This window comes from Anser anser (genome assembly GCF_964211835.1).
Source record: "Anser anser genome assembly, chromosome: 25".
NCBI classification, from domain to species: domain Eukaryota; kingdom Metazoa; phylum Chordata; class Aves; order Anseriformes; family Anatidae; genus Anser; species Anser anser.
In genome coordinates, this window is record NC_139746.1 from 2,868,576 (window position 1) to 2,892,230 (window position 23,655).

At 43.6% G+C, this 23,655-nt stretch overlaps 1 protein-coding gene and 1 long non-coding RNA gene across 3 annotated transcripts; one reads left to right on the forward strand and one right to left on the reverse strand.

The window, feature by feature from the left end:
* Positions 1 to 973: 973 nt before the first annotated feature.
* KLF2 (KLF transcription factor 2) lies at positions 974 to 3,531 on the reverse strand. The gene is made up of 3 exons (XM_083811321.1): positions 3,373 to 3,531; positions 2,307 to 3,198; positions 974 to 1,868 (listed from the first exon to the last, which is right to left on the reverse strand). The coding sequence occupies exons 1-3, from the start codon at positions 3,445 to 3,447 to the stop codon at positions 1,693 to 1,695; spliced, it is 1,143 nt and encodes a 380-aa protein (XP_083667447.1). The 5' UTR covers positions 3,448 to 3,531; the 3' UTR covers positions 974 to 1,692.
* An 8,694-nt stretch (positions 3,532 to 12,225) lies between these two features.
* On the forward strand, positions 12,226 to 19,623 carry LOC310886626. 2 transcript variants are annotated; one of them, XR_014575392.1, is made up of 3 exons: positions 12,226 to 13,155; positions 13,308 to 13,400; positions 16,975 to 19,020. It is a non-coding gene; the product is annotated as an uncharacterized lncRNA (long non-coding RNA). The 2 variants fall into 2 exon arrangements; XR_014575393.1 differs by lacking the exon at positions 16,975 to 19,020 and adding an exon at positions 19,170 to 19,623 and having other exon boundaries at positions 12,235 to 13,155.
* Positions 19,624 to 23,655: the final 4,032 nt, after the last annotated feature.

Consider the following 23,655-nt stretch of genomic DNA (forward strand, 5'->3'; position numbering starts at 1 on the left):
CTTGTAAAGTCAGAAAAATGTCACAATCTTGATTAAAATCAAGTTCACAGTATCCAGATGTTAAGAAAAAAATACTTTAATATTAAGCTAAATCTGTGTGTTTAACTAACAGTGATTTTGTTTGAGAAGTATCAAGGCTCACAGCTAAACTGTTGCTGCAAAAATAAAGAAGCCTCATCAGAGTTTCAAAGTAATTGCATAAATATACTACTTGGACTTATGATCTCATTTACAGCTGTGGAAGAACTTTTGGGGGGGGCTCTATTTGACTTGCTGCAGATATTTACTTCTGTAGCTCTTGCAGTATCCAGCATGTGTCAGATTAGTTTTCAGAATCTGGATTACTGGTTAACTTTTCCTCCAAAATAGTAAGTATCTCTCTTAACTCCTGAAATCTGGGTAGGGTTCAAAATTATTAGGTGAATTTAAGCTTTTGAGAATGAGTTATGAAGGTATTTTAACCTGTGTTGTGAATTTATGTTTAAATTCCACTACTGTTCTATTGGAATTCTGCACTGAGCTCTTGAGAGCAAGGATAATTTATGTACAAGGATGCCTTAAAATAAGCCTCCGTAATTACAAAAATGCAGTGTTTAAATTTATAGTAAAAACCCACACACTGCTGGCAAAACTATAACTGCATCTGGAAAACATTAAGGATGCTATTAAAATAGTCTAGCATAAACTAGAAATGAGACTGAAATTACAGTGTTGCTTACTTAACCATTTTTAGGAAGTATATTTTGAATACGATCTACTTTCCTATTTGATTTTTTTGATAAAACACCATGTTGTGTCTTGTTTACTCCAGAGAATGAGTTGTGTCCTCTGTTATCTATTCTAGAAAAACCTATAGCTCAGATTTTTTCACTGTCTTCTTACAATCACTGATATTTTAAAACATAAGCAGGTGGTTGTTGGTCCAGCCATCAGGGAAGAAGTAACAGGGAAATCTCAAAGGAGAAAAAAAAAATCACAGGAATTAAAGATTTATTTTATTAAAAAGATGAAATGTTTTCAAACATTGAAAAATTACGTTTTTATAAAAACAGAAATAGGCAAAATACCCATTTGTCTTCTATTTACATATACAATATTTCTCACTGTATAAAATTATTTACAATATATAAAAAAATTACAGTAAAATAGGTTATTTTCTTACAAGACATCAAGCCCTGTACTTCTAGTGTAGATCATGGCAAACAAGAATATTATTGCACCTGTGAAACAAACAGTCTAACAATAGGAGTGTTCTCTTAGCCATGCCTTCAACTGAGATCTAAAATAACATCGGTAGCTACAGTAACATTCATTTAATCTCTTCTAGGGTCAACTTCAGGCAGTTTCCATACAAACATTGTCTCATAAAGCTTAGGACTGGGCAGTTAGAATCGGAAAAAAACATATTTACAGCTTCTATACAATCTGTATGGAGTCTTATGGAGTTTACCCTTCACAGAAGCTGCATAAATAACCCCTATTCTCCTGAATGGAACGGGCAGGTTCACTGATACAGTCACGTCAAATTCTCTGCAGGAGATGACTGGCTAAGTCTCCTTGTGTCAAATCCTCCTCGGCTTCCACTGCTAGAGTGTCGGTGCCTCCCTACGTAGTACCAGCTACAGGTTTTTAACAATTCTGCACCTGAGCAGTTAAATAGCGTCCACTGTTCGCAGGTCAGAGTCTCTGGGGCTACATGTGCCGTTTCATGTGCAAAGCCAGGTGGTCTGACCTGGAGAACGCTCTGTCGCAGAGGTGGCACTGGAAGGGCCGGTGGCCGGTGTGCTTGCGATAGTGACGGGTGAGCTCGTCGGAGCGAGCGAACTTCCAGCCGCAGCCTTCCCAGTTGCAGTGATAGGGCTTTTCACCTGTTGGAGAAATCACAGAGACTGTGACTCAGCACGGCACTCCCACATACAGACAGCATCACACGCTAGGCAACTTTCTGTTTTTATCTCAGCATATCCTTTTATTTCCTACCAAGCTCTCTACAGTAAGATCCAAGTAATATTAAACCACAAGACTACTCTAGCAATTCCTTTACTATCCTGTACCTGCACTGAGTCTTCTGAGAAAGGGCATTGGACAATGAGCCCTTACAACAGCTTTGACACACATATGCATTGGAAAACACTTAGATACTATAGCTGTGATCAGCTGTCACAGCCCAACTGTGAAAGTTTTTGGAGTTTAGAGGTTACAGGGTTAAAGCTCAGGCTGTGCTCTGCATGCAAACTGTTTTACACAGGTGGCTATCCCAACCGGAAAGCAACATATCTACAAATGAAGTATCCAGCTGTATTTACCTGTGTGTGTCCTGAGGTGGGCCTTCAGGTGCGAACTCTTGGTGTAGGTCTTCCCGCAGCCTGCGTAGGTGCATGTGTGAGTGGCTGTCCTCTTCCGAGGCCAGGAGCGCCGTCCTCTTTTTGGCTTGGAGTCCAGCAGCTCCAGAGGCGAGGAAGGAGGGGTGAGCATGCCTCTGGGAGCAGAGGGTTGTAAGGGCAGGCTGTCCTCGAAAAGGCCAAACTGGGAGGTGTTCTGGTACTGGAGATGGGTCTGCGGGTGGTGGAAGCCGGAGGCTGGGTGGTAGCTTTGCTGGAAGGACACGGACGAGGTGCACATCATCTGCGTGTGGCAGTCACTCACCATGAGATCATCGGGGCTCAGCGGGGGCGTCTCTGCCCCAGGGATTTGGGGAGAGCTGGCCACCCGGGGCTGCTCGTAGGCCATCATGCAGGTTGCGTTGCCCTCCTGCTTGATCTTCGGGCAAGCCTGGGGCACCAGACCCATGACTGGCCCGTAATTGTCCATGTCAGGCTCGGGCTTAATGTTCTCGACGAACTGCGGGCCCCCGAAGCTGGGCGTCACGAAGAACCGCCCGTGGACATTGCCAGGTGGGCAGTAGTTGGAGTCCATCTCGGAGCGGATCATCTCCGGCATGAGGCCGGCGTTGTAGGGCGGAGGGCTGCCCTGCTCCAGGGCACTGTAGCATCCCGGCGATGGATTTGTCTGGTAAAAGCCGCTGCTCTCCCCTTGCGTGGGGGGATAGTCCCCGCCGGCAGCGCCCTGGCCATAGCTGTCGCTGCCCATGGAAAGGATAAAATCCAGCACGTTGTTGAGGTCTTCATCCTCTTTGCGAGGGGAGAGGCTGCCCCAGGTGCCAGCGGGGGCCTTGGCCTCCTGGTCGCACTTCCACCTCTGGGGGAGAAAGAAAAGGCAGAAGGTTAGCGGTGCTGTTTGGGGAACACGGAGGGGTTTGTAGGGGCGCGGGGCTAGGGAGCAGCGGGGCGGCGGCACCGCCGCACACCCCCGCGATGAGCGGCGCCGGCCTCAGCGCGGCGGGGCGGGGGGGGGGGCAGGGGCCGGACTCACTTCGTGGAGGGCTTTCTCTCGGCAGGGGCTGGCGAAGGTGGCGAAGGAGGGCAGGATGGTGTCGCTCAGCGCCATGGTGCGGCCGGGCGGGACGGCGGACGGCGCGGCGCGGCGAGCCGCCCTCCCCACCTTATAACGCGGGCGCGGGCGCCCTCAAGCCAATTGCAGGGAGCGGAGGAAACGCGTCCCGGACGGGGCGGGCGGGAGGCAGCGGCTCGGGCGCAGCCTAAATTTAGCCCCGGTATAAAAGGACGCGAACAGCTCCAACCGAGCCCGAACGGGGCGGAGAGGGGCGGAGCGGGGCCGTGAAGGGCCCACGCGGGTCCCCCCTCGCCGGCTCCCCTCAGCGCGGGGTCCGTCGACCGCGAAGCCGGGACCCCCGCCTCGGGCCGCTGCCTCCGGCTGGGGTCTGCCCCGGGGGCCGCTGAGGGTTCCCTGCCCTCGGGACCCCCCCGAGCTGAGGGGACGCCGAGGGGACCCTGCCCTCGGGACCCCAGAGCTGAGGGGATCCTGCCTCCCTGGGGATGCTGAGGGATGAGGGGCCACGGAGGGTGTCCCTGCCCCGGGATCGCTGAGGGGACTCTCTGGGGCGTGAGGGGATGCCGATGGGTCTGTGCTCCAAGTGACACTGTGAGGGACCTGCTGTGAAGCAGGGAACACTCCCTGCCCCATGGATGCTGAGGAAGATGTGAAGGAGGGTTTTGATCCCCCCCCACCTCACAGCAGCTGCCCCACAGCCTGCGCTCGTCCCTGGGCTGTGCCCCAGGAAAAAAGTTTGAGCTGGGTGGGAGCAGGAGGTGCAACAAGCACAGCACGGGAGGCAGAGGCACTGCTCTGTGTGGATGAACGCACTGCTCGCCCTCCAGCCTCACAGACCCATTTCGGTACTGTAGGAGAGGTTTTTTGCACCACTCGCAAGCAGTCTCCCTGCGAGGAAAAAGCTTGAGGCTTGCATTTAATGGAAGCTCGGGTCTCTAGCGGAGTTTCCATTTGCTGCACAAAGATTGCCAAAATCAACGTTTCCTTATGACATTATGAGAGAAATAATGCAAGTAGCTTCTGTGATCTGCTTTGGCCATAGCCAAATTATGGTCCTGTGCTGAATTTTTTTAGAAGGGAAGACTGTTCTTCTCCCTTGCCTTGGCCTCTAGCTCGGATGCCCAGTCTGAAGGAGCTATTCTCCAACAATTTTTGCTAATGTGGCTCAGACTCCTGTTTTTGAGAATCACAGCTGCTTGGCAGCCAGCCAAGACCAAAAGAGCAAAAGTGGCAATTCTGAAATTGGGAAAAACGACTATCTATCACAGGATAGACAGATTCTTTGAGAGCCTGTTCAGAGAAAGAGCTATGCTTTCCCTGTACCTCCTCCATATTTCCTTTGCAATCACTTCTGAAAGGATTTCTAAGTGAGCTGGAGATCAGAAGAGTGTAGGAGAACAACTCTCACTTTTATGTGCTGTGTGCCCTGGGAGAGGAAAAAGCGATGGCCCTTGATGGATTCTGGTTCTCAGAAACGTTTTGTACATGTTCAGTAGAGCCCATCCCAGGCTTGTGGCTGTATGCAGCCATCTCGGGAAAGCACAGTTGCTAGGGTGAATAAATGATCTTTTCAATAGCTACACGTGTTTTAAAATAATGAATATCTCTTGTATAACTTTCTATAGTTTTTATTCTAAAAGTTCACAGGATGGCCAGGAGGAGCAGCCAAACTTCTGTGACTGGAGCAGAATCAATACACTGAATGCATGGTAACGAAGTACACAAAGATGTATGACTCATAGCTATGTAATGTCACACTTGTGTAATCTTTCAATGTAAACTCTTTTCCTCTAATAAAATGTTAGTAAGTGTACAATACGTATATATGGTGCTGTGAGTCAGCCAAGAAAATATACTCTGATGAATTCCGAATGAATGTGAATGTTCCCTTGATAACACACCCTGAATGTCTGTGTCAGTTTATGTGCTTGTGATTTCAGCAACAGCTATAACAAAATATTTTGTTTCTAGGATATACAACTGTATGTGTACATTTCACTGAGAAGTCTAGTCAGATGCTTACTTCTAGTAGGCACTGAGAGGACATTCGTTGCTAGCCCTGCACTGACTCTGTCACCTAACTGTCGTGTTTTTTCTATGCATAAAGGAAATGCTTAGTGGGTAGTGAGGATGAAAGCCAAATTAATGAAATAATAATTTAACCGCCTTTAGTTTCTTTTTGTTTTCAAATAAAGCTGCAAAGCTAAAAAAAATGTTGCTATATTAAACGTGGTAAGTTGAATGCGAGAATTTATTTACGTTGTGAGTCACTAGTTCTGTACAAATTGAGTACAACGTTGCCATGACCTTCCACTTGGTTTGTGGTTGTGCTAAATTTTCTGGCTCTTTTTTTTTTTTTTTCTCCTGTATGCAACGCTTATTTAAAATATCTAAAATCGAGACTCTGGCACTGATCTCACTTATGACAGCACAGATCAGGAGTGATGCCACTGGTGTATAAATGTGAAGAATGTGAGATTAAAAGGTATTTGTTAATCTGCTGTGGGTAGAGGAGAACTAAATGAAGTGTGATTTGTCTTCCTGCCAAAGTAAACACAGGCTCTACCATTTTTGTATGACAAAGTTGATTTTTATAGGTGTTGCTGCTGATCTCTGTTGTTGCTTTTACATCAAGAGAAACTTTTGAAGGGATTGTAGTGAAGATTCCACAAGTTTATAAAAGATTCAGAGTCGGGGCTGTGTGATGAACTGCACCTTTGGTGAAACTGCAGCTGGATCAGTTGGTGAGAATGCCCACGTCACCTGGCTTCTAGAGCATTCTGAGTCATTGCTGAACTCAAATAAACAAACAAAAGAAGCTCTCCTTTCTCATGAGATTGTTCTCAGAAAGCCCTGACTTGCACCTAGAGCTAACGTAATAACAGCAGGGTAAACAAGATGAGAATTAGACCTCTTAGAACACTGTTCAGAATCACAGTGATAGTAATGCTATGACCAATCACTACATATTTAAATGAGACAAACATTATCATAGGATTTCTGTTTGCCCGTATCTGTATCTCAAATTACCATAGTTCTGTTGACTCACAAGGTTTTGGTTAATTCAAACTGCAGATTCTGAAAGGGTACTTTTAAAAGTCTAATCTCAAAGAAGAAGTTGGTAAAATGATGTAAACAACCACATAAAATGAAATATACGAGTATTTTTAAGATAGGCATCTCATAATTCCAGGACAGTGATTTAATCCTGTAAGCCTTTTATCTGATTAAAGTAACATCACAAATTATTTTGATAAAGGAGCCTTTTTGACCAGACCTTTCATGCCTGGAGTTTGTTCCCATACAAGAACTTAAAGACAAAGGTGAACCTTCATCTCTTTGATAACTTTAAACTGATGGGGCTCATGAAGCTTTTGATATGACATATTTTTCCTTTAATTTTATTTTTTTTGTGATTCTCCTCTGAACTGTGTGCATATTTTCAAAATCTTTCTTGAAGATTGAGCACCAGAAACGTGAATCAGCACACAAATGCGTTACCCCTCTTTAGCTGAGGGGTAACTTGCACACTTCCAGTTACTCACACACGTGAGTGACTTTCACAAAGCCCTCCTCTCTCCCAGCTCCTTCATGGCATCTCAGCTTCCCAGCCAAGGTTACCACCACCATGTAAATATGCTCAGCACTCAGTGCTGGCTCAAGGCTTGAAAAGCCTTGGATTTAGTTTTGGTGACACCAGAATACATGGGGCACAAGGGAAGACCAAAAAGTAGAAGACAGCCCCGGGTGGGAGTGCTAGCGGGCCACGATGCAGGGCTGTGAGGCATCACCAGAGGCTTGGAGCAACTGGGAGGAATCCAGCTTATTAAGGCTGCACAGAGAGGAGGTGAAGACTGCGTGTGTGGGCAGCAGCTAGTGTGTTGCCTTTACTTCCTGTAAGAAAAGGTACCACTAAAATAGGCATCTCGCAACGGCCATCTCTAGCAGGGCAATTTTGCTGCCATTACTGTTCTGTTGACCCAGGTAACAATCTGGTTTTGCCTATGCCAAAAAGCAGAGCTGCTTGCGTTTTTTGTTCCTAGAATCTTTAAAGCTTCTCTGTATGGCCATGCATGGTGTTTATTTCTGCATCGATAGTGAAGCAGTTATAATAATTATTAAACAATAGCATGTCCTTCTAATTATATAGCACTTCCTTGATCTTTGTCATCTAAGACTTTATCAGTAACAGTTTCTGTTTTCTTCCAGGTCATTGTTAGCAATGTTGAATTGTAAGTGACGATAAAAAAGATCAAGAACTAATAAACCTGCTTGATTAAAATTAAATTAGATTTCAAGATGTATCAGCTTGTGTTTGGACCAATTTGCGTGTGCACACCATATTGATTTGTCATTTTCTTGTTTCTTATTGTGAAAATCATATTGCATAAGGCAAATCCTTACAGAGATTTGCTTGTTACATCAGCGCTGCTGCCTTATTTAAAACACTGTCAAAAGCCATTGTCATTAGCTAAACCAACTCTCTTTATTTATGATTCTTTTTCTGTATTAAGTCCTTCCAGTATTTTGCCCAGGTTTATATAACACAGATGAGCCTATGTGGGTCATTCTGTTTACCCTGTTAAAATATTGACATAATATTAACATTCTTCAAGTCACCTGGGGCTTCCCCACTGTTCTGAAATTGATTGATAATAAACATTAACCATCTGGATATGTCCTTAGTTGGTTCTTTTGAAACACTTACTTATAAGTTACCCAGACCTGGCAACTTAATATTGTTTGAGTTGAGTAGCAGTTGTTTTAACATCCTCCTTAGTTACTGGAATGGAAAGTATTTCAACATCATTATTGTCTGATCTGAATACAGCATCTGGCTTTTTCCCAAAGAGAGAACAGAAGTATTTTTTAGCACTTCTGCTTTTTCAGCATTATTATTGACAGGTCTATCATTTCCATTCATTGTGATGGCAATCTTAATTTGTTTTAGTGAAAGCCTTATTAGCTCATTTCACAAAGATTAACAAATGTCAGCTGTTGATACTTTAAAGCACTGCATGCAGACATCCATAGATGCAAAGTAAAATTAAGCTTAAAGTCCTTTTCAATAAATAAGTCTACTTATAAAAAGAAAAACTGTCTCAGAAATACTCAAGGAAATGCTGTTCCTGTCATTAAAGCAAGCTCATGGTTCAATAAATCATGCAAAAAGTCAGATGTCTCATGAATTTAATTGAGGTTAAGTATGTATTGTTACACGAGTTTGCTATGTGAAGGAGAGTAGTATTCAGCTGTAAATTATTCTTTGTCATTTTTGATTTGGGGAGTCTTTAGACCAAAACGTTTTATGCCAGTTTTTAAATTATCAGCTCTGATTAGGTATGTAGTTGCGTTTCTGCCAACATTTACTGACATGTGTGTTGAACACACATATGTTGTATTGCAGATGTCCCTTTCAGCTGTCAATTAAAAACACATTTGACAGATCTTTCATTTTTTTACAGAACTGTGAAATGATACCACAGTTTCAAAAACCATACTGACGTTTAATTTTATCAGTGAAACTGCCTAAATTATTGGGCTCTGATTATGTATAGCAATTTTCAATTGCTGCCAAATAGTTTTCATTACAGAATCAGTAGTAAAGAGATGTACAAGTAAGGGTGTGGCAGAGGCCAGAAGGTACTTATTTGGTTTCATTCAGAAAAATAACTGTTGCTATTAACAAACATTTAATAGGTGAGGTCGAAAGCCCGGTAAGATGAAACTTGAAAGGCAGAGCTCGTCTCTGCCCTAGCAAGTTGCAGATAATGTTTGGGAACCAGCATGGGGCAGGGAAGTGAAATGGGATTCTGTGTAAGTAAGAAAGTGGAAGCACAGCCTGAACAAACTGTTTGCCTATCAACAGCTTCCTTGGACATGCCTGCCTTCCCTGGGCAAGGTTTACAACTCTGCCTTCTTCCCCCTTGCAAATACACAAGTGAGTTGTGTCAGCACAGTGGCACTAACTTGGGCCATGGGTAATAGTGCTTGAGTTATGAAGTAAAAGCTTCCATTAACCCCAAGAGAGCATAATAGATTGAAAAACCCCATTTGATCCTGGAATAGAATGGGTATTGCATCGTGAGGTTTCATACTTGTCATGTCTTTCCTGGTCTATGTTTTAGGAAAGAACTTTTACATAATTTACTGGAGATGACAGGAGAAAAAGTAAAATGATATATTATCTCTCATGTCCACTCGGAACCATTAGTAATGTTGTAAGACATACAAAGTTAACTGGTTTTGGAAGTGAGAACTGTGTTTGGGGTTTAATTAATGCAGGAAAAAAATCTGTTTGAGGGAACTTCAAAGAGCTAATCAGATGCACTTTTCTTTCTTTTTAATTTGTAAGATCTGTTCCAGTCTGAGTCAGCATGGCAGATGCAGATGGCTTTCTTAGCAGATTTTTTGTCACTTTGAAGTTCACGGCTTGTAACTGGGGGAGGGAGAGAAGACTGGACAAAGCTCAAAACCAGCCACAAGCAGAGAATTACTTAGAAGTGAGGAAGGTTTTTTTTTTTATTATTTTTTTTATTCCCCCTCATTGATGTGCACTGTATCTTTATAGGTTATGGTTTTATCTGATAAGTAGAGGATAAGTCACTAAACACTCAAAGTAGGAGTTCATATAGGGTGTAGGGTGGTAAGCCTTGTTTAACATGATGAACATGTGGGGTTTAGTTCTCCTTTATAGAATGCCTTCTTTGTACTGCACCTGTATTATTTATTAGTCATATGTCCTGCAGTTGTGTAATGGGAAATACTGCAGCAAGCATTTCATTAACTGTGACACTGTTAATTGGTATTGCTTGCTGCCTGGAATTACTTTCCCTGTTTGAATACATGGAAGTATGAATCAGAGCTTAGTGAATTAGCCAGTGAGAGGAAGACAGGCATCTTTGCATGATAGGCTGTATGTATAGAGCAGCTGATCTCATTTGTCTTCCTGGACTGTGAAGTCCTCAGACTTAGATCACTGAAGTATTCAGAATGGTATATATATTTTCCATGATCACAATTTGTTATATCATTATGATTAAGCTTTGAAACTTCACTGAGATATTTTGGGACAGACTTTTTCCAGAGGCTTATGACTGTTGTTGTGAACACTTTTTTTTTTTTCCTTGAGCTATTAATGCCTACCCTTTTAGGATATTTATACATTTAAATTCCTGGATACCTCTCAGCTCAGGAGCAGTGTTTTGTGTCTTGTAGAAAATGCTTTCCATTCAGAAACAACAGTTCAACTTATTTTTTCATGCACCCTGAAAATTTACTCTGAAGTGTTGAACTGATATGCCTTCAAAGAATGTCATACCTATTACTGACACTAAGCTCTATGGGGAAATTAAGTGCCAAATTTCAGGGTTGATATTGATCAAAATTATTCATACTTGGTGCTATAGCAGATATAGTATACACAGCAATTATAGTTCAAGAGCATAACGCTGTTGAAATCCCTTGAACGGTTACAGCTATTCTTGAGCAATAAAATTCTTTTCAAGGGACAGCCTAGTACAATGCAACTTTGTAGAATGAGTTGTGAAATTTTCTTTTCATTTGCCACATAAAGTGCCAAATAAATGTTTGCAATAAAAATACAAGCCTGGGAAGAACGTGTTTTGCCAATTACAGCATAATGTGGGCTACAAAGAAGCGTTCAGAATGGAGTTCGGTATGGATGTTAGGATCAGGTTACAGCAGGGAAAAAGAGGGCATTAATTTGCCAAACAACTGCTAGGATTTTATCCCGCATTTGCAAGGAAAATCGTTGCCTTTGGAAGCAAAAAAGAGATGGGGCTCATTCTGTACAAGCTGAATGTGGAGAGGAGAAGCAGGCAGTCTCTGCTTGGCAGGCAAGCAGAGCACCAGGACTGCAGAACACAGATTGATGGTTGCCGATCCGCTCCGTGTGGTTGCCACATTTAGCTTCTCCAGTTGGCCAGCACCGGCGGGGGGGCACAGAGTGGGATTAAAGCTTTCGGAGCAGAAGTGGTACAAGCCACACTGGGCCTGGTGGTGACAATTTAAGGGGCCCTTTCTCCTGTTGCTCAAGAGCTCGCATGATTCACCCTGTTCCCTTTTTCTGAGTTTCAGATCACAGAAAACCGAGTTATTTTTCAGCATAACTTTTACTTCAGCCTAAAGTTAGATACTGAAACGCTGTGCCTGTAACTACAGCTTCGCTCAGCCTGACAATGCTCGTCCACTAAAACTACGACAGCGTTTGCCGAAAACATGCAAAATATGGACCATCGTGTGCTTTACTTCTTCTTGGGCCGTTTCCTGCCTTCTTTTGCTTAAAAACCACCTGCTCCACGGAGATGGCAAAGTGTCTCATTCACATGAAATCAGCGCGCAGCAGCCAGCCAAGAGGCAGTGGCGTGTGTGAGTGAGAGGGGATCCTTTGCAGCCTTTATATACCAGAGTTATTTTTAACCACAGCCTCCATGCTTATTACAGTGTTTCCTCTCTCAGACGCTCAGGAAGCCCACTTGGCTCTGTTTCCTGCTAACATGCGGCCCTGGCTCGCAAAATCTCTGAGAACAACAGGCCTGAGACTGCTCGGCTCCATTAAAAAAACTGGCAACTTTTCAAGCCCTGACAGAAAACCTTTGAAAGCTCTGGATTTCCTCCAGCTAACGTATGAGGCTCCTACATCGGTGACAAATTAGACTGAAACAGCACAAAATGCTCCTATGTAAATAGCCCTTTTTTTCTGCGTTCACCCTTTTAATAGTACAAACTTTATTTATAGTTATTTCTCTGGATAGAAAAATATTTTTATATTTTTTTTCCGAAGATGGGTTCTAGTGAAATGTTTTCCTTGTTTGTTTGTTTGTTTGTTTGTTTTTAGTTTTTCCTTCGAGATTTTTTGTGACGGTTTTCTTAGGCTCCAGGAACAACCTTTCCTTCCTGGAAACCAGGACAAAATGGCCGTTGTGAGCTCTTCAGTAAAAGGCCTGTGTCCAGCGCTGAGTGCAGGTCTCCAACCGCTGCCATTCCACAACTATTAAATAATAGTTATAGCAGGCACAACTGACTTCTGATTTCCTGAGAGACAGCAGAAGAGGTCAGTTGCACTTTATCGGTGCCTTTGCCCACGTGTTTCAGGCATAACGTTAGTCTTCCATGGTTTATTTTTTTCTTGGGACTTTTCACTGCAATTCCAAAGGGACTGCTGCTTCCAAAAATGCTTCCATGTATCAAAATAGATGTGACCTTCAACACCGAGAATGCTATTTTCTCCTGAGTTTACATTTTACAACATGCTAAGAAATCTTACCATCAAACCACTTCTCATGTCTGTCAGTAAGAATGACCTGGAATTGTGGATAACTCCAGGACAGTGGAGCTAAGTGATTTTCTAATTTTCTAGGAGCATTTCCAGTAGTCTCATCATTATCTGAGTCATCAGCACCTTAAGGATTATTTGCGCACCCTAGGCGTGAACGAGAACCATCTGTACCATCTACCTGGCCTCTCTAGACCAAGTATTTATTGAGACGCTGGAGGCACAAACACGATCATTGCAGGAGCAGGTTCACTGGCATGGGATGATTGCCCTGCGCTGCCCTAGCTGGGCAGTGATGTGCATTTATTCTCCCCATTTTAAACATTCACAGCCCGGGCATGTAGGAGAAGGAACTGAAAGACTGTGCTTAAAGGAGAAAGTGAGAGATAATTCATTCCACCCTGGGATGATATGGCCAGTTTTTGGACAGCTAAAGGCAATTGCAGGTAATACTGTTCCAGCTCCACAGATTTGAGAAACTCCTTTTTTTTCTTTTTCCTTTTTAAAGGGCTCTCTTCAGTCCTTCATTATCCTCATTCACTCCCCTAAATCACTAGGTTATGCCTTATAAATATATATATATATATATATTTTCTAGGTTAATCATCTCTGGTATTTTTGAAAGCCAGCAGCATTTTTGCCATGTGCTTTTCCCTTGGACCTTGTCTATTGTGTGAGGGCATCTCCAATGGTAAGAATCAGGTATAGCACGAGGAAGAGAGTAAAATTAGTTTCTATGTTATTGATATCGATAACACTGCTCGAGCAGCTGTGGTTTGCTCTATCTGTGACAATGAAATACTGAACTGGGAGCTGGAGGTATCAAGCACGATCTTGAATGAGTAACTACCACCATCTCTCAGATGACCCTTATTCTGATTGAAATCATTTCACTCCCAAAGTTATCTACATTTCACACAGATGTGGTTAACTTTTGCAGTTGAAAATTACTGCTGTGAAACAAGAAAAATGTAAACAGTTTTAAAATGTGAAAGATGAATCCCATGTTTTGTAGTTTTAGCAACTCATTCTGTTGTTCATTCTTTGCTTGTTTAGGTCTTTTATCTTATGTCAACAACTGGGCTTTGGGTGTGCCAGGGGCAACCTCCTTTGGATGAATCCTGGCAAGCAAGCCTTTCAAATTCAGGATATCATTATGGCAAATGATCTTTACTTTGCAAATGCAGTTTTTGCAGTTATAATCAGAGCTCATAGCATTTTCCACCCTACCTCTCTGTGTAGTTTATGGAAAAAGTGGTGTGCAATGGCAGATTCACATTTATTTTCAGGCAGGAAACCAAGAGTGCAAAAATGCATCATGAACTGAAGGGTCAGGGTGAAGGCTTTTTAAAACAGAATCAAGGTGTTTGGGTTGCATTTATCAAGCGTAGTCAAGCGGTCTAAAATTGACTTGTTTTGATGCTATTTGGAGTTCACTGTAATGAAAAACTGACTTTGTGCAGATTGACTTTCTGCGTCACAACCCGTCTTGGGATAGTAATACCAACAAGGACAATTAGTTTAACTGTTGTTCACAATTGCTGTTTGTTTGTACTGGATGGTTTATGGTAGAAACTGCAGGACAGCCTTCCATTCGAGCTCGTGCCAGTGGCCTCAGTAATTGCCCACTAGTCTCTGAAGGACAGACTCACCAAGGACTTTCAAAGCTAACTTACCCTCCTTCAAATATAACTGAAATTTATAGCTAGCAGCTTCTAAAATAACTCACATCTCTACCACCTCCAAAAACAGCTCTGGGACCATGTGGCCTTGTGGTTATGGCTCTGGGGTTGTGGTGATGAAGTCAGAGATTCAAATCCAGTTGTAGGGAGATAAAAAGCTTCAAAGAAAGTGAAACTGTTTTTGCCTTGATTATGTGGAAATAATAACACTTCATTCTACTTACACCTGAAAAACAAAATTCAGAGCTAAAAATAAGGCATGGAGCTGAAGGGTCAGATACCATGTCCTGTTCGGAGATGTGCTGTGGATAAAAGCATGTGGCTGGTGCGAAGAGAGTGCTTAATCTGATGTGTCTTCAGTACATCATACCAAAGTGTAGGGTGATAAAAGTCAAGGTCTGAAACTCCATATAAAGAGGTTAAAGAGGTCAACTGTATTTTTTAGCATACCTTTCAACTGACCGACTGAGGGCTTGAGGTCTGTGACAGGAAAGAACTGTGTTTGCTAGAGCAGCCCCGAGGTTTGTCCTAGGCTCTTAGTGGACATTACAGTGCACGGAGGGAGTTGTGAGAATCCGAAGGATGCTCCCTGGAAGGTGTTATTATGGCACAATAATTAGTAAATGTAAATAGGATAATAACTGTGTAATTGTGCATTATGCAGGCTCAGGGTGGACAGGGTGTCCTCTGCTGTTAACAAGCTGCTTTCCTGGACTGCAGTGTCTGTGTCTTGTCTCACATTTTAGGGTCCTTCCACTGTGGGGTCCCATAGGTTTTAATGAGCTGTCAGACAAAGCAGACGTGCTTCAGGTGGAAGATGTAAGAGCCTACCACTGTCAAATGGCCAAAGCCTTGGGACTAAAACTTTGTCCTGGAGGAACGTATGTTATGTAAATGCACACACACATATATGCGCACAATGTGTACTCAAGTGCCTCAGGCCAAAGAGGAACCTAAACCTGGGCTGAAAATAATTAAATAATTACCACATTATTTGGTACGAGAAAGCACACGGGTCTTTTCAGCTGGAAAGCTCTGACTTCCCCCTCAATATTCAGAATTATCACCAAGCCATTGCTGTCCTGCTGGGTTATTCCTACAGCTGGTGGATATTTCTGGGTCTGGGCTGAGAAATCCTTCAGGGAATCTCTTTCAAAACCTGGTCCAGTTCTGACACCCCCCACCAAAAGAACGAAAAAAAATCCTTGTGATGTCAACATTCAGGTTTTTTTATCTGTCACTGATACTGATCTAAATTCCCTCCGTTTACATGTCAAATGAGAGGATTTTTAACTTAAGCTGAGGCTTAAAGTCAGGTTACAGTCACACTTCTTTGTACATAGGATGTACATATGAAAGTATATTTCGAGGCTAGTCTGATGACTCTGCTACAGGTCATAACAAGAAGAGTCCAGGACAATATTAGTCTGAACAATAGCTATTGTTGTGTTTTGGTGACATCAGAAGCCCCAAGTGAGGTTGGCACATTTTTCTGATCTTTTAGCAGCATTTCAACGGGAAAACACATAGATGATAAAGAGCATCAATGATAAATATTTTCCCTATAGTGCACAGGGGAATATCCAAACCTGATTCATCAGTGACAAGCTTGGATGATTATTTCCTGAACTGCACCAAGATTTAGTCTGCAGTAAAGACAAGCACTGAAGCATTTACTGAAAGAGAAGTGATGTTTCTGTTGTTGGAGTCCAGTGGATATCAAAGATGTCTTTGAATTTCTACAATTAGAAGCAGCCAAATAAAAACCAAATAATTTTCCAAGCAGATGGCCTTAGCCCTCAATACCAAAATTATCGAACTCCCTAAGTAGTGGTTTTAAGATAGATGTTAATGGATCTCTGAGCAAGAAGCATTAGTGATCTGGACTATAGCAACATTTTAATTAAGAAGTTGTACAATAACAGACTCAAAATGTAAACTTCAAAACATTTAAAGCCTAAATTACCCTGGGTTAAGAACTGGCATTGAGCATGTAATTTTTAACATTCCAGACTGCCTTCATTATAGTTCAAGAAGCCACAGAAATACACCGTTACGAGCCAGGAATAGTTCTTCCTTTTATTTGGAAAGAGAATTACAGAGGGAGCTATTGGGAACTGAAGTTTAGTTCCTAAAGCAGGAGCAGGCTACAATATTTTTATACACAACTGCAACCACAGACTTGCACTCACTCAAACATGCCGGACTAAATGGTGCCGGCTGTATAAATACTCAACGCTAAGTTAAAACACAGGTTCTTTTTTATTTCAGCTTTGAAGGTTTATCATGCTATTTCTACTTTTGCAATATCATTTAAAGTCTGGATGCCTTATATATATATATATATAAAAAAAAAGAGTGCTAGTAACTTAAACCTACAAATTAAGACCATGGTTCTTCAGTAGGTTTGAAGAAAGACTGATTCCATTCCGGCCATTGTTGATGGACACAATGCTTGCTTTCATTTGTGAACATGCGCTTAAAATTAAAAAGTAAATCCTTCTGGTTTTCTTGTAATTTTTTCTCCAGCCGGTTACTCCTCAACTGCATCATAATGCTCATATAATCTTTTTTTTTTTTCAGAAATTGGACTCACATAACTAGTTGGTATGCAAAATATGTAAGGCCCCAGTCTGCTCTGAATTACACCCATGCAAACCGTTGAAACTTAAAAGGGAATTTAAAATATGCATGAGTAAGGAAAACAAGTGGTGGTGCCCTCAATTTGCAAAAAGTCCTTTGAGAAGATGCTTCAGAAGATGGGTGTTGTGGGTGTAGTACACTTCCTTACCTGTGCCCCCAGGACAGGGAGGAGACAGACTCTGATTCTTAAACCAGAAGAGCCGAAATCTACATTTTATTAGTGCTTTTGGTAAATCAAAAGGGGTAGGAGCAGCTACTGTTGCTCACTAATGTTCTTAATTAACTATAATTTATTGAAAAGCACCAATGGAAAAAAATCCTAAATCTCTCTTCTTGTCAGAAATCAAATGTCATTTTGTTTTGCCAAGAGTAGTAAATAAACCCAACATGAATAGACATGAAAGGGCTTTCTAGAAGTGGTTGGCTGCGATAATTCCACTCAGGAAGCTGCCGAAGAGCAGCAGAGCCTGGCTGCTGTAGCGTTTGCCGTCTCTTTTCCCCTGTGTTGTTATAACGGGGAGGGGGGAACTGAATTTGCTTTGTAGCGTTCGTTGACTTGACCACATGGAGCTGTGCTTCAGAAGCCTTCATCCTGGGACAGAACACTTTTTGCATACTTTATAAATTGTTTTGACTATTTTCAGATTAACTATTGAACCACAGTGGAAGCGTATGGATTCAAGATATTTCTGGTGATTGTGTAACTGGAAAAAACTGTCCTGATTTTAAAGTATTTTTGGCATACAAGTGAAAGTAAATAAGCAATTTTGGAGACTCACTGGAAAGTAATTGCTCCTGCAGGACGCTAGCTGTGCCAGGAACTCTGGCAGATGCACTGAGCCCTCACTATTAAGCTTCAAATGAAAGCATTTTTTAATGCAACAGATCAAAAACAAGGATATATAATCTAAAATGTAAGGAATTTGGAAAGAACGGTTGCCTGTGAAAGGAAATGTCTAAACATGTGAACTGCATTAGGAGGGAATACAATGGAAGAAAAGCCCGATAACCTCCAGAGACACCTTGGCTTGCTGTGGTGGGAAGCACGAGCTGTGGTGGCAGTGACACGGCCGAGACGCCGGCAGTGACGTTGGCGAGCTGCCTTTGGCTGTGGCTCTGCTGGTGACACGCAAACCTCCGGGTGCTCGGAGGTGATCTCGGGCTAATCAGACCCGCAAAAAGCTTGGACCAGCTGAATTTCTGATGACGATGCTGGGTCATCGAAGCAGGAGGAGGAGCAGCACCTTGTTGCAGGTGACAGTGAACCACCAGGACAGCAACCTTTAGATAGGAACAGTCTGTCCTCGCATTTCCATCCAGTGATTCATCAGTGACTATGAAACCGTCATAAAAGCACCACTGTCAGCTAATGTGTCATTAAAGGAAGTGTTCTGCTTTTTTTCCTACACAAGAAGTTAACAAAGTATTATTTTTCACTGCCTTCATGCTCTAAGCTGGCATTTCAAAGGCTGAAGCTACTGTCCTTTGTTGTTGCTCTACTTGCTCATCTCGAAGCCGTAATTGAATCCACCCAGGCTGCTTTGCAGGCCTCTGAGCTGTCAGCTCTCTTGGCGGCTGTGTGTACAAAGCACTGTGCTGTTAGCTTCAGCAGCTTAACAGTAGATCAGTAAACCTCAAGGGGCTGTGGACAGCCACACACTCTGTAGTGAAGGACACAAGTGGTTTTGAAACTGAAGCCACCTGCAGAAAAACTTGAAGAAATGTGTTTGGTCCTCCCCCCGTCTCTCACCTCAAGTCTTGTTTTTCTTTTCTTTCTTTCTTTCTTTCTTTTGGCCAACATATGCTCAAGCTGCCCTTTTCCTGGGTTCCCAGCCTGGGGCCTATGGCACAGAAATGACCTTTTGTGGGGTAGATTTATCTAGGTTTGTAGATGCTCCTTTGGCAATCAGATCAAATGGCCATGTCTGAAGAAGCCTTCCTGAGATGCTTAGAATACTTCAGTCCAGGATGACAGATGAAAGAAAGCATTTTAATGTTGCACGATGTTTGACTTTGTCTTTAGGGTTTGTATCTGGGTCCAATCAACGTAGTATCAAAGTACTAAATCAAGCAGATGAGCATTAGCTCTCCATTTATTCTAACGGGACATTTGATTTCTTTCTTGGTACATCGAGATGGGAGAGAGGCCGGCCTCTGGAGAGAGAAAAGCTTCCTGGTTACAATAAAATACCATCCAGCCTGTACAAGCAAGATACGTGCACATCTCTGGTTCCCATTTCCCTGAAGGCCAAGCCATGAGGCTCAGTTCCAGCTCTCTGCACACCTGCTCTGTCTCGGCCGCCAAGTAAATGAAAGTTGTTTCCCTCCTTGTGAGCAGTCAGTGAAAAAGCTGCCTGTGTTGGCGTCAGGCTGGGATTTCTTTTCAGTCAGTTCTTGATGCTTTTCCTTAAAAAAAAATCTGTCATGGACAATAAGGACAAAGTGCTGGAATTGTTAATATTAAGGGAGGTCCAGTTTCCTGAGTGATAGAAGCTTATAATGTAATAAGTTGTCTTCTACTGGGTCCTTCATAGAAGCTTACAATATAATAACTTGTCTTCTATTGGTCCTTCATTTTTAAAGCAAATATAGTTCTCATTGCATTCTGATTAAATTATATATTTATTTGTATATATACTATATATAAAACATCTATATGTAAGCATATATTTGCATGTATACATACACATATATATATATACAAAAACGAGGATTTTATCTGAGAGGTGCATTAGTGGAAGGCTACAATAGGAGAAGGGCTCTTGAGTTTATAGATAGAGATGTCTGTGCAAAAGAAGATATTTACCTATAGCATCATTTTTTTTTTTGGAGTTAAATGTTTCAATGTATTTTGGGGAGAAAAAGCAAACAAACAAAACCCTTGTTGCTCCGAATCGAATCGTGTGTGGCAGTGGACTGTGAGGTGAATGGGCTGAAGCTGTACACAGCTGTTAGATGCCTTTTGCATCGCGCCACTGTGCCTTTGCCCATGCAGCAGCATTTCCCAAGTAAATGGGCTTGTGGCAGCAGAAGAGCAAACTCAGTTTTTCATCCCAGCTGTTTCTGCAAAGGGACAATTCTGCAGAGCACAGCCATACACCTTCAGGGAGCAACTGGAGCCAGGGAAGCAATGGGATATTGGCAGCAGGAGGAAAAGAGGCAGTTTCAGGGATGTAAAGAGTCATTCTAGGGATATGGTGCAGGCTAAGCACTGCCTTGTGTACTGGCATTTCATTTACCTGTTTGGCTTGGGTTTTCCAAGAGCACAGCTGAGTTTTCAACTCCTCCACAGTTCGGTAGCAACTGAACAAGTCGTTAGAAACCACCGAAACTCAAACCTCCACGAAAGCAATGGTCCCGCAAAACGTGAGCTGTTGTAGAGTACCTGACGGGGAGGCTGAGCTGACACAGCGCAAACTGGAGTGGCTTTGAGTGCCATTTCACTGGTGCCATTGTCTGTCTCCTCCTTGAGCTCTTGGCTGCTGCTGCCACTTCTGAGCAAGGCAGGCGTAGTACAGAAATGCGTGCTACAAAAGAGATTAAACCCAGATAGATTTAGAAGCGAATGATAACCAAGGTCTTTAGGGCAAAGATTGCCTTTTCTCCTTGGTGTTCTTTCACTTCATGGCATAGAGGAGGTTTTTCTATGCTTGGGACTTCTTGATACCACAGTACCAGTAAAATAATATGAATCAGAGCACGCCAATACTAGGACGGTTCAAGTGCTGGGTGATGTAACATCACTGTATGAAATAGCAGCTTGCTGAGATTTGCAATGCTCCAAACAGACGTGATGGGCTCGCTTCAGGAAATGGTGGGTGAAATCCTCTGGCCTTCTCGTTTGGGTCAGAGGAGGAATCACAGTGCTCTCCCCGGGCTCCAAAATCTCTCTCCCTCCAGAGGACTCTTGGCTTCTCCATTTCTGCAGCTGATAAGGACATGCTATGAGGCAACCCCTGCAGGCACTTTGTATTTTGAAATGTGCTGCTCAGTGAAGCAAGATAGTCCCCTGTCACTCTCCCCCCTGAAAAAAAAAAGAAAAAAAAAAAGAAAAAAAAAAAGGTCCAGGAATAATATCTTAGAGCCAAAGCAGAAGTCTGTCAGGGAACGAATGCCCTTGGGTGGAGATTACTAATATTGTATTTGTTATATTAGGCAAGAGAGGTCAGACCATTCTTTACAATATGTTACAGTAAACAAGCTGGGTAGCTGAGCCCTTCAAAAGTTTCATTACTGATGAGTTTTAACGTTAAGAGCTTCTATCATACAAATCTTGATCAAGGGAAAGATAAATGTGCTGTTTTTTAGCATTTCACTACAAACACAGTGTTTGTGCCAACTGACACAATGATTAAATATGATCCTCTCTTCTCAGAAATGAGGAGAACTGTAACCGCACCGAGCTCTCCGCCGCTGATACAAGATAAAAAGAGTCAAATCGTGTGTGGTTTCCTTCAGACCAAACTTGTGGCGCGGCATTTCGTGAATGATGTTGTCCAAAGTCAAAATAATCTGTTTCGCCCAAAGGTGATTTCTACAGAGGACCTCAATATTTATACAGAATAATAGGAAAGGTTTGCTCGTCCTTAGCACTCTGCCTTGGCTCTTTGGTAGTGCAAATTGAAGATAAACGCCCCAGTATGGGAATGGGAATCAATAGGTGTCCAATTGCTTTCGTTCTAATGATGGCTAAAAAGGCAATCCAGCTTTAAAACAAGCTGGTTTTTGTATTTTTACTATATTTTTAAGTTAATACTCAGGACATTTCCCCAGCACCGTGCCCCAGCCACTCTTCCTGCGTGCTGTTGTCCCGCTGCTATTTCTGAGCGGTGCCGCTGATGGCCACAAGACCTGGGTTCAGCTCAGCTTCGTGCAGCACCGTGCCTGCTGCAGCAGCAGCCCCACCACCAAGCCCTGCTGAAGCCACTGTACTGGTTACTGCAGAAAATTAGAGCAGCTGTTTGTTTCTTTTCAAGAGTATCAGAAAAACAAGAAGATGGTCCCCTCCCCATGTGGGCCAAAGGCTGCTTCAGCCTTTTCACTTTCAACCACACCAATAGCAACAATTCTTCTCTGCCTTTCTCTAAGGAGCTTTTCCAATTTATTGCTCTGATGCTCTGCAGGCCCTGGGTATCAGCTATGAGCGGCCTTCCCTTGTTGTAGACCAAGATAAAGGCAGCGACGGAGCCACTCCCCAAAACAAGAAGCGAAGAATTGCAGCCCCAGACACCTTACCACAGTCAGGGTGCTACAAACGTTGTGCTTTGCAGCCTCACAAAGCCCTGCAGAAGGCTTGGTTTGCTAAATCTAAATAGGATGCCTCACCCTTCTCATGAGCAAAGCGCAGCCGGGGCTCGTGCTCGCGCTTCCTTCGTAGAAAGCCCTGACACCGCACTGCTCCTCCTGGTTAACGGCAACCATTTTTGTCAGGCTCCACCAAAATGCTGGCCCTTGTTCAGCACAGCTCGGTCATGCCTGTTCCCAAAGCTCCAGCAGATTTGTCCCGAGTCCTTCAAGGTCTGTTTTGTAGGACCGTGTGTGGTGCAGCACCCTGCTCTGCAGATAACCTCTGCTGCACGCCTGGCAGGCTTGGCGAGCAGAGCTCACACCGCTGCGGGCGAGCTCATGGAGGAAATTTGTTGCGACCGACAACCTGCTAATTTCTCCTGTGCCCCGAGATGGCCCCGCATTCACGAGATGGTCTCGAAACCTTTGTTCTGATGAAGGAGCACTTTAATGGCTCTGAATCGGAGGCTGTCATCGCATGGCTGATGGGATCCTGCATGGGGCAAGATGAAATGTTAGACCATAACAAGGCATGCTGAGAGCCTCCCTTTAGAAATGTGCTGTGGATGCAGGGAAAAGCAGCTGCAATATTTATTTTCTCACATGCTTTGTGGGTGTGGGGAGAGGAGATGGTCAGGAGCCAGGAGACATGAGGCTGGGATCCCCCATGCAAGCACAAAGCCAACGGCTTCTGACCCACATGGCAAAGGGCAGGGTGACTGATATCCTGGAGGGGGAAAGGGGAAAACACCTGGTACTCAGGCCAAAAAAGAGGCGGCACTTCCAGCAGTGGTGTGTGTATGTGCACGGCGTGGGGGAAAACAGCACAATTTGTGTACCAGCTGCCCAACGGGGCATCTCCTGGGCCACCCTGCCTTCCCACGCTGCCGGCTCCCCCGTGCCCTCGCTCAGCCACTGCTCTCACCCAGGATTCGTGCAGGAAACGTGGGTGAAGAGTTCCCCGAGAGCAGACGGGCTCCTGCTGTGGGCTGCCCACGGAGGCACCAGGCTCCTGCAGCGCGTTGACTCAGCGCGGTGCCCCGCTCGCAGCTGGGGACGTCCCATGGCACCTGCAGGAAATTTAATCAGAGTGTGGAGGTGTGCGGCTTGTCGCGAGGGCAGGAGCTTTGATGAGCTCAGCAGGGGAAAAAAACTTCTAGGAAAGATTACTCTGAAGTTTTGGAGGGAAAGGACTGGTGCGGTTGTGTATAGCGTCACCTTTAACACAGCATGCTGCTCAGAGTCCCCTTTGTGCACATGTGCACGAGCTGCAGCAGCAGCTTTTGGAGAAAGTGCATCTTTTGGAGGAGCTGCCCCATCTTCATGCAAGGAGCT

Bases quoted from the DNA above. Each gene is read 5' to 3' on its own strand.
- KLF2 (XM_083811321.1), bottom strand. From the start codon at position 3,447: ATGGCGCTGAGCGACACCATCCTGCCCTCCTTCGCCACCTTCGCCAGC. The intron at 3,199-3,372 runs GTGAGTCCGGCC...TTTCTCCCCCAG, and splicing joins GAGAGAAAGCCCTCCACGAA to AGGTGGAAGTGCGACCAGGA. The intron at 1,869-2,306 runs GTAAATACAGCT...TTTCTCCAACAG, and splicing joins CCACCTCAGGACACACACAG to GTGAAAAGCCCTATCACTGC.